Genomic DNA, 14,560 nt, shown 5'->3' on the forward strand with positions numbered 1-14,560 from the left:
CATGGGACTTCCTTGGTGCTCCAGTGGTTAAGAATCTGCTTTCTAATGCCGGGAATGCTCAGGGAACTAAGATCCCAGATGCCCTGGGACAACGAAGGCTGTGCACTGCGACTAGAGAGAGCCCCTGTGCTGCAATGAAGCAGCCTGTGCCAGGCAACAAAGACCCAGTACAACTAAAAAGAAAAAAATTTTTAAAGAAACAATGCATGGATGCATAACAACTACAATGAAACAGGACGCTACGGACTGGAAGGATAAAAACTAGGTTGTGATTAATATCTCCCTATAGACTTTGGCAATGGCAACCCACTCCAGTTCTCTTGCCTGGAAAATCCCATGGATGGAGGACCCTGGTGCGCTGCAGTCCATGGGGTCACGAAGAGTCGGACACGACTGAGCGACTTCACTTTTACTTTTCACTTTCACGCATTGGAGAAGGAAATGGCAACCCACTCCAGGGTTCTTGCCTGGAGAATCCCAGGGACGGGAGCCTGGTGGGCTGCCGTCTATGGGGTCACACAGAGTCAGACACGACTGAAGCGACTTAGCAGCAGCAGCAGCAGCATAGACTTTGGATGGAGAAGGCAATGGCAACCCACTCCAGTACTCTTGCCTGGAGAATCCCATAGACGGAGGAGCCTGGTAGGCTGCAGTCCACGGGGTTGCTAAGGGTCGGACACGACTGAGCGACTTCACTTTCACTCTTCACTTTCATGCATTGGAGAAGGAAATGGCAACCCACTCCAGTGTTCTTGCCTGGAGAATCCCAGGGATGGGGGAGCCTGGTGGGCTGCAGTCTATGGGGTCGCGCAGAGTGGGACACGACTGAAGTGACTTAGCAGCAGCAGCATAGACTTTAGAAGATAGAAAAGTGGCTTGGATGCTCTTTTTTTTTAGAGAAATGTTTTAAGCATATGTCGAAAATCTGAGTGTGTGCTATACACTCTGGAACTATGATTCATATTTTGTGTATCGCACACATGGTAAGACACGGGCAGGCACACTGGATAGCATGGAAGTTTGGAATCTCAGTTTCTACACCATCTTGAGGCTTCAGAGGAAGAATCTCACTAAGCAAACCAATAAAAGACAACGGCTAAGACACCTCCCTCCAGTGTTCATTAAACACCTATTATGGACTAGCCTCACTGTTAGAGCTGTGATGTAGTACTTAAGTTACAAAGACAGGGCCTCCTTTACATGTGCTGCATGTAAACTGGATTCACTTATTCACCACGTAATTCATAAATCAACTTCTGTTAGCAACTACACAATGGAACGACGGTATCTGCCTAAATTTGTCAGAATTAAGCAATTCATCTAAAGAAGGGGACTCAATACCTGGCAAGTAGCATGCGCCCAAGAAATATCACGTGCTGTTGTTTTCCTGATTATTAGGCACAGTTCCAATGCTTTGATGAGACGGAGACTGAAAAACAGAGCTCAAATGTCGGCGCCCTCTGAGATGCAGTGAAATCCTAAACCCAAGAGTCCTGACGCTCTCACAAAGAGAAAGTGAAAGTGAAGTCGCTCAGTCGTGTCCGACTCTTTGCGACCCCATGGACTGTAGCCTGTCAGGCTCCTCAGTTCATGGAATTTTCCAGGCAAAAGTATTGGAGTGGGTTGCTATTTCCTTCACGGGATCTTCCCGACCCAGGGATCGAACCCAAGTCTCCCTCATTGCGGGCAGACACTACCGTCTGAGCCACCAGAGAAGTCTCTCACAAAGAGAAAGGCTCTCTAAATAGTAATAAAATCTAGTCTGGCCTTTTCCAACGCCTTTGCCGTTCTCCTAGGAACCTGGCCACAGGCACCTGGCGGGCCGTAGGAGGGCTAGATGGAGACACAGGGGAGTAGGGGCCCCGGTGGGGCGAGTTGAGGGGCAGGCAGAAGGCGGCGCCTGAGAAAGAGCCGGGAGCGTCGAGCAGATTAAGCTCTGTGGCAACCTAGAGGGGCAGACGGAGAAGGCAATGACACCCCACTCGAGTACTTTTGCCTAGAAAATCCCATGGAAGGAGGGGCCTGGTGGGCTGCAGTCCATGGGGTCGCTAGAGTCAGACACGACTGACCGACTTCCCTTCCACTTTCATGCATTGGAGAAGGAAATGACAACCCACTCCAGTGTTCTTGCCTGGAGAATCCCAGGGACGGGAAGCCTGGTGGGCTGCCGTCTATGGGGTAGCACAGAGTCGGACACGACTGAAGCGACTTAGCAGCAGCAGCAGAGGGGCAGAGGGGCAGAGGGGCAGAGGGGCGGCGAGGCGGCAGGAGGCGGAGAGGAGCTGCAGACAGACAGACCCGGCGGGGCGGGGCGCGGCGGGGCGGGGAGGGGCAGACGGGGAAGGAGGCGGTGCTGGCAGTACTGCAGGGACCTCCGCCGACTCGGACCGCCGAAGGGGGACCAGCGCAGCCATGTTGGAGGCGTTGGGCTCCCTGGCGGCTGCCCTCTGGGCCGCGCTCCGTCCTGGCACTGTCCTGCTGGGGGCCATCGTCTTTCTCCTCTTGACTGATCTCCTCAACAGGCGGCGTCCAAAGAACTATCCGCCGGGGCCCCCGCGCCTGCCCTTCGTAGGCAACTTCTTCCAACTGGACTTTGAGCAGGGACACCTGTCGCTTCAGCGGGTAGGAGCGGGCGAAGGTGCCCGCGCGCCTCCTGACCCTGACCTGCGGGACAGGGGCCATTCCGGGGAGGGCGGGAGGATGCGGGTTCTGAGGCTGAAGCGGGCACCTGCTTTGAACCTCTCTCTTTTCCCCAGTGACTGGCATGATTACACCACCCGTGATTTCCCGGGGTGAAATATTGTTAACTGTTTACTGTTGAGTGTGTTAGATACGATGCGTTCTCTGTCACTTAACTGAAGGCCTTGTTACATACTATTGGGACTTTCTATTTATAATATGATCAGTTTATCTTTTTAATATCATTATCCTTGGGGAAAAAAATCGCATATTTTGCCACTCGGTAAAATGGTGATAAATACTATCTAAATCCTTACCGTTTTTCAACTGAATTGCTCCTAACTCCACAAGGACTGAGCCCCTCACATTTAGCCTCCTCACCCAGCGGTCCACACTCACTAATCATTTTTAAATGTCACTCCGTTGCTTAGATTTTGTTAGTGATCCCTGCTGCTTCCCAGAGTTCTTGTTCCTTAGGGAGCTACTTGAGGAGAGCATGGCAGTCCACTCTAGTACTCTTGCCTGGAGAATCCTATGAACAGAGGAGCCTGGCAGCCTACAGTCCATGGGGTCGCACAGAGTCGGACAGGACTGAAGCGACTTGGCACACAAGATGCCGGGAGCTACTTGGAACCGTTCTTGTAACCTCTTTCCATTTCTTTATAATCATCTCCCATCTGCTGCTGCTAAGTCGCTTTAGTCGTGTCCGACTCTGTGCGACCCCATAGATGGCAGCCCACCGGTTCCACCGTCCCTGGGATTCTCCAGGTAAGAACACTGGAGTGGGTTGCCATTTCCTTCTCCAATGCATGAAAGTGAAAAGTGAAATGAAGTCGCTCAGTTGTGTCCCACTCTTAGTGACCCCATGGACTGCAGCCTACCAGGCTCCCCCGTCCATGGGATTTTCCAGGCAAGAGTACTGGAGTGGGGTGCCATTGCCTTCTCCGCATCTCCCATCAGGGCTCCCTAATTGTGGCCATTCTGAATTCCTTAATATTTCCTCCAACATAAAAGCACTTTCTCAAGCACCTTCAGCTGCTTCCCTGCCTCCCATCACAGTGCTGACAGACAGCACTGTGATAGATGGTTGTGAACATGAAATAAAACAGTGAATGGTCAATACTAACACTGCTTATTATAGGTTCCCAACAAATAACAGTTCCCCTTGAATGCCTGGAGCACTTTAAACACAAGTGTGTAATACAAACTCAAGTTCAGATGGAGAAGGTTTTTATCAACTTTCTGGAAGAAACACACAATTGGTACCGGTTAAGTGACTGGATTTGTCTCCAGAATTTTAAAGCTTGTCTCCTTAACCTGTCAGTTCAGTTCAGTTGCTCAGTCATTTCTAACTCTTTGCGACCCCCATGGACTGCAGCATGCTAGGCTTCCCTGTCCATCACCAACCCCTGGAGCTTGCTCAAACTCATGTCCATCAAGTGGGTGATGTCATCCACCCATCTCATCCTCTGTCACCCCCTCTCCTCCTGCCTTCAATCTTTCCCAGCATCAGGGTCTTTTCTAAGGAGTCTAACCCTGTACCTTTGTTTAATAAATATGTTATTTAACTTCCAAGTATTGGGAGATTTTTCTGTTTTCTTTCTGTTAATGATTTCCAATTGGAGTCCATTATGGTCAGAGAACATATATGATTTCAACTTTGAAAAAATTATGTTAAAGTTGACCCAAGATAGAGTCCATACATACTTGAAAAATAATGTATTCTGCTCTTGAGTGGAATGTTCTGTACTATATGTCAGTTAGACCTTATTAGATGAATCAGTTGTTTAGTGCTCCTGAACCCTTGTTGACTTCTTAGCTACTAATTCTATCAATTACTAGGAGAGGCTTGTTAAAGTCTGCAACTTATAATTAAAGGTTTCTCTGTGTATCTATTCAGTTCTGGTAGTTTTCTTGTATGTGTGTCACAGCTCTTTTATTTGGCACATATGCACTAAAATTGTTATGTCATCTTTGTGAATTTGTTATCTTCTTATTAGGTAATGTCCCTCTTTTTCTCTGGTAATTTTCTTTCCCTGAATTTTGCTTTATCTGATATAGTATAGCCACACCAGCTCTCAGCTCTCTTTTGATTAATATTTACATAGTATATGCTTCTCTATTTATTTACTTTTAACCTACTTATATCATTCTATTTGAAACATATAGGTAGGTAAATTTTTGTTCATGCTTCTAATATCAAACATTTAATTGGTGAGTTTAGATCATTTATATTTAATGTAATTATTGATTTGTTAAAACTTAAGTCTGCCAATTTATTATTTGTTTCCTATTTTTCACTTTGTTTTTTCACTCATCTTGTTTTTTACTCTTCGTTTTTTCTCCTTTCCTCTCTTCCTGTAGGTCACTTGAATATTTTTTTAGAACTCCATTTTCATTTATCTATAGTGTTTTTGAGTATGTTTCTTTGTATTGTTTTTTAAATGCTTGCTGTAAAGATTACATGCTATGTATACATAACTTATTGCAGTAAGTATCAATGGTTTATCACTTCAGGTGGAATACACACACCTTAAAACTCTTTAGGTCCCTTTACCTTCCCCCACTTTATAATATATAAATTATCTTAAGTATTATCTCTATATACACTGAGAACCACCTCAGACAGTATTATAATTTTTCTTTTAACTGTCAAACACAACGTGTTAAATTCAAGAAGATTCGTCTACTGTATTTACCCATTTCTCTGAAGAACTTTCTTTAGCCATTCTTTTAGAACTGGTCTGCTGAAAAAAAAAATTATCTTAGCTTTCCTTCATCTAAGAATGTTTTTATTTCATCTTCATTTCTGAAGTATATTATCACTGGATATAGAATTCTAGGTTGACAGTTTTCTTTTATTAAACCCTTGAAAATGTAGTGCTACTTCTTTCTGGCCTAGGAACTAGGGTTCCTCATGAAAAATCTGCTGTAATTTGAACTGTTGTTCCCCATAAGTAATGAATTGTTTTCCTCTACATGCTTTGAAAGCTAGGTTTTCTTAGTTTTTAGATTTCAGAAATTCAATTATATGCCTTAGTGTTGAATTCTTTGGATTTATTGGGTTCACTCACAACTTCTTGCCTCAGTCAGTTTAAGTAGTACCAAATTTGAGAATTTTTCAGCCTTTATTCCTTCAAATATTTTTTCAAGTCCATACTTTTTCCTTCTTGTCCTCTTTGGCACTGATGATGCAAGTGATAGATCTTCTCCTATTCTAACATCAGTCCCTGAAGCTCAGTTTTTGATCTCTTCTCAGCCTATTTTCTCTGTATTGTTCAGATTGGACACTTTCTGCTGATGTCTTCAGTTTCACTGATTATCCTGTCATTACCACTTTGCCACTGAATTGCTCTAATGAGTTTTTGTTTAGTTATTGTTTTTCAATTCTAAAATTTCTTTTTTGTTCATATGTATATTTTCTGGCTCTTGGTTAAGATTTTCTATTTAAAATTTTTTCAAGAGTGTAATTGTTTATGGAAACATATTTTCAATAGCTGGTTTAAAATCTTTAATCAGTAATTACAGCATCTTTATCATCTCAGTATTGGTTTCAACTCGTTCACTTTGAGATTTCTCTGGTTCTTGATAACATGAGTAATTTTGGACTATACTCTGGACATTTTGTGTATGTACATGACTCTGGACTCTATGTAAATCTTTTATTTTTGCAGATAGTCAACCTGCTTATGTTTAGAATGTTCACTTTTGAGAATTGTGGTTCAAGTGTCAGTTTAGGTTATAAGGCCTTTGCAGTGCTCTATTGGTGTACTCCACTTATATATTGTTCACCTCAATAGGACTCTAACCCACATTCTCCTCAGTGCAGGCTGGAGAGAATGAGGATGGGGACAAAAGACTGGGGCCCCTCTGAGTAGGGTAGCCTCTTCCTTACTACAGGGGGTGGGGAGAAGTCAGTAATCTAACCATATTATCTCCATGGAATATGGGTACCTCCTTATTTTTGTAGAGTTGTAGAAATCAGGATTTTGCCCACTGACTCCTTCAAGGAGTCTCTTTTCTGCAGTTCAGGGGTGAGATAGTTATAATTCAGCTTACAAACTCAGTAGGGGAGAAGTACTCCCTTGCTGTAGAGACAGGATGAAGGCAGGATGCAGAGACAGGATGAAGGCAAGTTTTCATGCATCTTTAGTACTGTAGCTTCCCATTAGGATGGGGGAGGATTACAGCTCTTACGGTATTTGTCTCTGGAACAGGAAGGTAGAAAGGTTGAGTATTCTGTCCTGGTGGATCACTGTTTATCTGGTTCATTTGCTACAAAGAACGGGACTTTATTTGTGTTAATTTTGTATGTGCCAGTTAGTACCATGAGGCTGAGGAGGAGTAAAATGGGATGCTTTTACTCACTCTTGTCTGAAATCAGAAACTTGATCTGTGCCCTTGTTTTACTATTAAGATAGATATGACTGGAGAGGTTAAATGATTTGCCTCATATCATAAAACTGGCCAAGGATCATACTGAGCCTAGGGCCTTATCTCTGGCAAAAGATTTTTAATCAGAAGTGTTGTTTTATTTTATATAAGTTTGCAATTAAATATTTCTAGTTGTAAAAAATAGAGTTTAAATAATGTGATTTGGCTGTAATTAAATTTGCATTCAAGCAGTTTGGAAACATTAAGCACCTGTCATTATCTATCATTACCTATATATCTTTACTTACCTATCTACCAGTACCTATCATTAACTATCTGCTGTAATATTAACAGGGCTTTGCAGGTGGCTCAGTGGTAAAGAATCTGCCTGCCAATGCAGGAGCCACAGGAGATGTGGGTTCAATTCCTGGGTTGGGAAGATCCCCTGGAAGAGGAAATGGCAACCCACTCCAGTATTCTTGCCTGGAAAATCTCATGGACAGAAGAGCCTGGTAGGCTGCAGTCCAGGGGTTGCAAAGAGTTGGACACAACTGAATAACATAGCAGGCACTTAACACTGACTAGCTTCTAGGTCTTGTATGTGGATTCATTTTCATTTAATCTGCACAAAAGGCACACAAGTTAGAAATCTTTTGATGTTTCCATTTTACCACTGAGGAAACAGGCTGAAAATAGTAAAGCAGTTAGCCTAAGTTATTCAGCGTAGGTCATGGCCAAACAAGGCCTTGGACACATGATTATTTGACTCATATATTTATTCTCTACTGATGCTATCTGACTTTTCATGCTATAGCTAGAGGATAATTGACTTACTCATGGGTTCATTTATGCAACAGACATTTATGAAGTGCTTATCATATGACAGGCACAGTACAAGACAGTGTATGATCAAATGTGTGGTATAACCTTTGTGGTAAACCAGGTGATATGTCATTATGTGGGATCACTATGAATGGGAAGCAATGGGGATAGCTTCTATAGAATGTTAAATTTGGCTGGACTGGAAAGGAATCTTAGGCAAGAGGTTATATGGAGTAAAGTAGACAGGAGATTTTTAAATGGGGGAAGTGACATCAGGTAAAATGAAGTGAGAAGGCAGTGAAGAAACTGGCCAATTTATATGGCATGATGGGAACCATGAACCACTCTTATTTTTTCACCTGTTTCTAAACTTCCTATACCACAGCTGCATGGCTTATTGTAGGAGCATATTTTTAAGTAAGAGAAAATCTTATTGGACTGAATTGGGAGAACCGTAGATAAGGTGAATAAATGTATTAGTGAGGATATACATGGAGCTGCTTGTAATAAAAAAGGCCCCAAAATACAGTCATCTAAAAAAAAAAAGATTGGAATTTATCTCTCTCACACAAGTAAGTTCAGATATAGGCCAGAAGACCAGGATTGGAAGACTGCTTTGTACCACAAGGTCATCTAGAAACCCCACTTCCTTCTGTCTTATTGTTCTCGTCCTACAACATCAGCATACATAAGGTCCATTCCATGGAAAGGGAAAGTGGGAGGTGATGAGAAGCAACCTTCCTTTAAGAGCATAACCCAGAAGATGCACATATCACTACTGCTCCCATTGTCAGGTATCTCACTGGCCACACCTGGAGAAGCTTGGACATGTGGGTTTTAATTGGGATGTCATGTGGCCCACTAATCTTTAGGGAGTCTGTCACTCAGAAGAAGAGAGATAATATCTTCATGCTTTCATTTAAAGATGAGACAGTGAGTTATAAAGAGCCCAATTTTATACCCATCAGCTGTGCTGTCTATCTCCTTGCCTCTTTTTCCAAAAACAAAGAATGCATTATAGGATTATTGTAAGAACCTAATAAGTTCAAGAATATCAGTTTATTGCCAAGGTGCTTCGTGCATAGTTGATGCTTCTTCCTATATCTACCACCCAACCCCACCTTCTTCAAAAACTTATAGTAACAAACTCTAGGAAAAACCAGTCATTGGCTGCATACCAGGCATCACTTGTCTGGCCTGATTGCTGTATGGGCTCCATCAATCTACTCTCTGGCCACTTCCCCTCCATTCCTTTGTCCAGATCTAACCAGAGTCATTTTGCTAAAACACACTGTCAAATATATCAATAACAATAAATAATTGTATTATTTATTTTAGTATTGTGGTTACTTATCACCACCATCCCAAAGATGGAAACTAATAATAGCCCCCATTTTATAGATTTGAAAACTGGGACAGAGAGAAGGTAAATAACTAAAGCAAAAATCACATAGAAAGTAACAAGCAGAAGCTGGATACAGGTTTGTATAACTTCAAAATCCAGGTTCTTAAGCATTCACTGCCCTTACCTCTCATTCAGTTTTCTGCTGCTGCTGCTGCTAAGTTGCTTCAGTCGTGTCCGACTCTGTGCGACCCCATAGACTGCAGCCCACTAGGCTCCTCTGTCCCTGGGATTCTCCAGGCAAGAATACTGGAGTGGGTTGCCATTTCCTTCTCCAATGCATGAAAGTGAAAAGTGAAAGTGAAGTCGCTCAGTCATGCCCGACTCTTCGCGACCCCATGGACTGCAGCCTACCAGGCTCCCCCGTCCATGGGATTTTCCAGGCAAGAGTACTGGAGTGGGGTGCCATTGCCTTCTCTGCATTCAGTTTTCTAGCTAGAAACAAAACAAGATCCAAATTATTTCACTTGACATTAAGATATCCTTGGTCTATTTCGCAGTACCTTGTCAGGCTTGTTTCCCCTCTTCCTACATAAACAAAAAGGTGTTTGTTTGTTTCCAGGAACGTATGCTAGTCTTCGGTCCCCTTATGTGTTCCCTACTTTCCCCCATTTGATAATTTATTGTATAGAATGGTAATACTAAGAAGAACTGTTTACTTATCTGTATGCTCCATTAGATTGGGGGCATCTTAAACTTCAGGGTCTATACCCCCAGCAATGGGCCTTGACCTACCATAGGGTTAGTGCTCTTTAACGAACCTATACAGTAGTCAGAAAAGAGAGCTCACTTGTTCCTGAAAGCCGTTTCCCTGTCTTTGCATTTGTGTATGCCGTTCCCACAGTCTAAAATCTTTGCCTTCACAATACATGTCCTTTTGCCAGTACCCTGACCTTCATTTACAGTCTGGCCCGAATATCGTCCTCTTGGACACTTTCTCCCATATATTGAGTGGAAATTGTTCTCCTCTTTCAATAGCTTCATGCGCCTTGCCCCAGAATGGTAACATATTTCATCTTCTTCTATGCATTAGTTTTTTTCTGCAGTCAGCCTTCCTCAGGAGGCTTTGGCACTTCAGGAAAACACCATAGCATAGTGATCTGTGTATTGTCCCCACATATAACATAGCAATGTCAGAAGGTGTCTGACAACTCCAAACCAGTTCATAGAAACCTGTTGGACTTGAATTTGATTTCCACAGGCTGTTCTCAGAAACCTAATATAATCCCAAGAACTACCAGTTAGACCAGTAGTCTTAGCAGGAGTTTGTGGACCTCAGGGGAGTGGTGAACTGCATTTATGCATAAATGTATTCACGTGTACAGGATTTTCCTTTACCAGATCCATGACATACTCTATATTCAAATGATTTTATTGCTTAAAAAATTGTATAAAATGCCATGAAGTTTTATTTCCTATGTCCTTAGGTTTCTCTTTTGTGCTTTATTGGATAGAAGCACTTTTTAATGACAAAAGCAATACAAATACATTGAGTGACACATTTTAAAATATAATTTAATAAGTAAGAGAGAATCTTAGTCCTCCTTGTGTCCAGCCCCCCTCCAAACACACACACACACACACACACACTTGCCAGTGAGTGTTAGAGCAACAGACGCTGTCACTGCTAGTGGGAGTAAGAGTTGGTGCACTCTTCCTTTTTTTTCCTTTTCTCTTTTTGTGTCTTTGTCTGTTGGTTTTTGGGTTTAAGAACTTAGATAAAGTAGTATTTTCCTCAACTTTACATTTCATGGTTCAGTGTCTTGTCTCACTAACTCAACACTTCTAATTTTTTGTCCTAAACATGTATTTTGCTCCATTTTATTATTTAAGTGCTTAATCTTACATGTGGGAACTTTATCCTTCATATGAAATTTCCTGTAACCTATCACTTTTATTTGCCTCTTATAGCTACTGTGCCGTTCCTTTTCTGTTTATTTTTCTGTTTTCATTCCTTAAGCCTGTTTCAGACTCCTGAACCACCTTTTTTACACTTTTTTACACTGCTGCGTTAATTTCTTCTATACAGCAGAGTGATTCAGTTTATATATATATACACTTATTTATATATATGTATTCTTTGTGATGTTCTTTTTCACAATGGTGTATCACAGAACACTGAATATGGTTCCCTGTGTTATACTGCAGGACCTCGTTGTTTTTCCACCCTATGTATAATAGTTTGCATCTGCTAATCGTAAATTCCCACTCCGTCCGTCTCCCATGCCCCACCGCTGCAACCACACATCTGTTCTCTGCGTCCCTGTCTGTCTCTGTTTTGTAGACAGCTTCATTTACGTTATACTTTAGATTCCACATATAAGTGATACCATATGGTATTTGTCTTTTTCTAACTTAGTTCACTTAGTACGATATTCTCTAGGTCCATCCACGCTGCCACAAACGGCATTATTGCATTCTTTTTATGACTGAGCAGTATTTCATCTTATACATGTACCACCTTTTCTTTAGCCGTTCGTCTGCCGATGGACATCTAGGTTATTTCCATGTCTCAGCAATTGTGAATAGAGCTGCTGTGAACATGTGTGCATTGTTTTGAATTATGGTTTTGCCCAAAAGTATGGCAGGAGTAGGATTGCTGGATCACATGGCAACAGTATGTTTCATTTTCTAAGGAACCGCTGTACTGTTTCCATAGTGACCGGACCTTCTTACATCCCCACCAACAGTGTAGGAGACCGACAGCCTTATTTTTAACCTCTTTTTTCCCTTATACTGTCCCTTTCTTAACAACTTGTTTATTGTTGTACATTGAAGTGTATTCTCTATCTTACAAAATCTCAGATGACACTGGGACTTACGTTTACCTCCAAGTAAAGCCATTGGCACAGTGACTGGCATGGTTATGTAAGAATTGGTAGACATCACCATCATTGGTACCAGGACTGCAGGAAGTCATTTGATGTATCCATGTTTATACTATTGATCACACCATAAAAATGTTTGATCTAGTTCTGCTGGACTAGAAATATACTTGGGCAGAAAGTTCTAAGTGATAGAACTCTGTAGAAGTTCATTTCAGTAAACACTAAGGAATGCCTAATTCCTTCCAAGAACAAGCTGAGGTTCCAGATTGTATCCATTGTCAGTAAGGAGTTCTTTAGTTTAAACTGAGATTTTCAGCCATTCCAAAAATATTTTTACTGTATATTCTAAACTAGTCAAGAAATCCTTTCTAAAGTAAAACCTAAGAAGTTCATCCAGGCATTCAGCTCAATGAAATAAAATGTCTTGATTTAAGAGACCCATTCCTGCCATTTTTTAGAACAAAGACATGTACTTTAAAGCCAGACCAGACTGAGATGGAATCCTGGCTCTTCTCTTTATAACAAGACAGACTTACCGTGCTGGTAATGAGCAAACACAGCTGGAAGACTCTGGACCAAAAGAACGATGGAAGGATTGAGTTCAGCCTTGGCCTTTAACATGGGAGCAGGGTGTAGAATGAGACTAAATCCATGGTATCTGCTTTGATGGGCCAGTGGGGTCCAGGGCATTTGGAGAGACATGGGGGAGCATCAGTCATGGCAGGTGGGGAGATGGGGCCATAGACCCCTGGAGGAAATATGTGCTTCTGTTTGATACACAGCCTGCAGCAGGACACAGCCCTGCACACTGAGGGCAGAGGCAGGGCCTATCTAGATTGCTGTCTTGAGTAAACATATCAGGGAAGACATTGATTAATGACTGTTGACTGCAGTCCAAATCATATTTGCACATACCTGCACGTTTGTGTACACTCCTGACCCACCCACCCAGTCTTCCATTCTCTCTCTCTCCCCTCCCCCCAGATCCCTCACCCTCAGTCTCACATTCTTTCTCTCACATCCACTAAACTCTAAGTTCCTATCACCATCTCAGGTCCATGGCTTTGTCCTTAAATCTTACATAATGCTTGGAAAATTTCACCAACGTGCAGTAGCTTTGCAACCTTGGCTAAGTTACTTCTTGCTGAAAGACAAGGAAAATCATTACTGCCACAGGGCAGTTGTAGGTTAAATGAGATAAAACATGAAAGGTAGTTATCATGGCACCCAGTAGATGTGGTTGTCTGTGACCACCAGGGCCTTTCTCCCGACATCATCCCTGTGTTCTTGTCCTATCTTTCACCATGCACAAGCACACCCACATCCCTTTGCACACAGAGCCCATTCATTCCCCAGAGACTCGAGTGGCTATCTGCCAGGGACCAGGGAACAAAGTGCCTTTCACATTTCTGTTCTCATTTTTCTCCATAGAATTCTTTGAGGGAAAGAATTATTTTCTCACTTTAATGCAACCGGGGAACTGAGGAACTGGGCAACTGGGGAACTGAGACTCAAAAACAAAAAAAAACTAAGCAATTTTCCCTGGAGCTCGCAGCTAGTCAGCCACAGAGTTAAGACTTACACTCGGCTCAGAATCAGTGTGCTCTTCTCCCAGCCTTATGATGAATTTTCTGTCACCTAAAACATGTTGAGGAAAAGGACATTCTATCAAGCAGACGTGATTTACTAAGAAGTCCATGTTCACTAGTCACATCTCTGCCTTCTCTGGTAAGGCACATGGGCTGAATTTTGCCCTTTACTAGACACGAAGATACTTGAGGTTAGATACCTTGTTTATCTTGTTAAATCTTTATGCCTTATTCTCAGGACAAATGGCGGATACTCAATTCAAGGAAGTCGAACATATGAATGAATGTTTATAAGGAATGTCCACGTCCTGTAGTAGATTCGACCAGAGGCTAGTTGAGAAGAGGAGAATTGGAAACAGAAACATCCCCATCAAACCTGGGTGCATAACATGGATGCGCACACACACACACACACACCCTTCCTGTCCCATCCAAGCTCCCACAGCCACACATACTCTACATTCCATGACACACAGACATGCGCATATTCTATGACTATTTTTACTATTTTTTAGTTTGTGAAGAAATACGGGAACCTTTTTAGCCTGGAATTCGGTGACTTGCCTTCAGTTGTTATAACTGGATTGCCCTTAATCAAAGAAGTCCTTGTCTACCAGGACCAAAACTTTGTGAACCGCCCCATAAGCCCTATTCGAGAACGTGTTTTTAAGAAAAATGGTAAGTTTCTTGACTAATATAAGATGTGTACATTTGATATTCTTATAGTCTGTGAAAGGTACTTTTGTTTCTGTAATTCTCCAACACTCCCAGGGACTAGGCCCCTCATAAGTTCCTGCCCCTTAAGGAAGCTGAGTGCCCTCATTTCTCTGTTGAAGGTACCTCCTCAGGGCCCCTGGCAGGGTCCA

General features: G+C 42.4%; 1 protein-coding gene across 3 annotated transcripts in view; it reads left to right on the forward strand.

The window, feature by feature from the left end:
• The first annotated feature begins 2,352 nt into the window (after positions 1-2,352).
• LOC102284389 (cytochrome P450 2J2) overlaps positions 2,353-14,560 on the forward strand; it is a 47,166-nt gene continuing 34,958 nt past the window's right edge. For 2 of the 3 annotated variants that reach the window (XR_011463708.1, XM_005891228.3), the window contains exons 1-2: positions 2,353-2,622; positions 14,210-14,372. Coding sequence is in view for 2 of the 3 variants with exons in the window: in XM_005891228.3 (XP_005891290.2) it covers positions 2,413-2,622; positions 14,210-14,372 (373 nt within the window). In the remaining variant the exon portion in view is untranslated. The remainder of the gene's footprint in view (positions 2,623-14,209; positions 14,373-14,560) is intronic. The other variant, XM_070367940.1, reaches the window with a different exon arrangement.

Source organism: Bos mutus, chromosome 3 (assembly GCF_027580195.1).
Source record: "Bos mutus isolate GX-2022 chromosome 3, NWIPB_WYAK_1.1, whole genome shotgun sequence".
NCBI lineage: Eukaryota > Metazoa > Chordata > Mammalia > Artiodactyla > Bovidae > Bos > Bos mutus.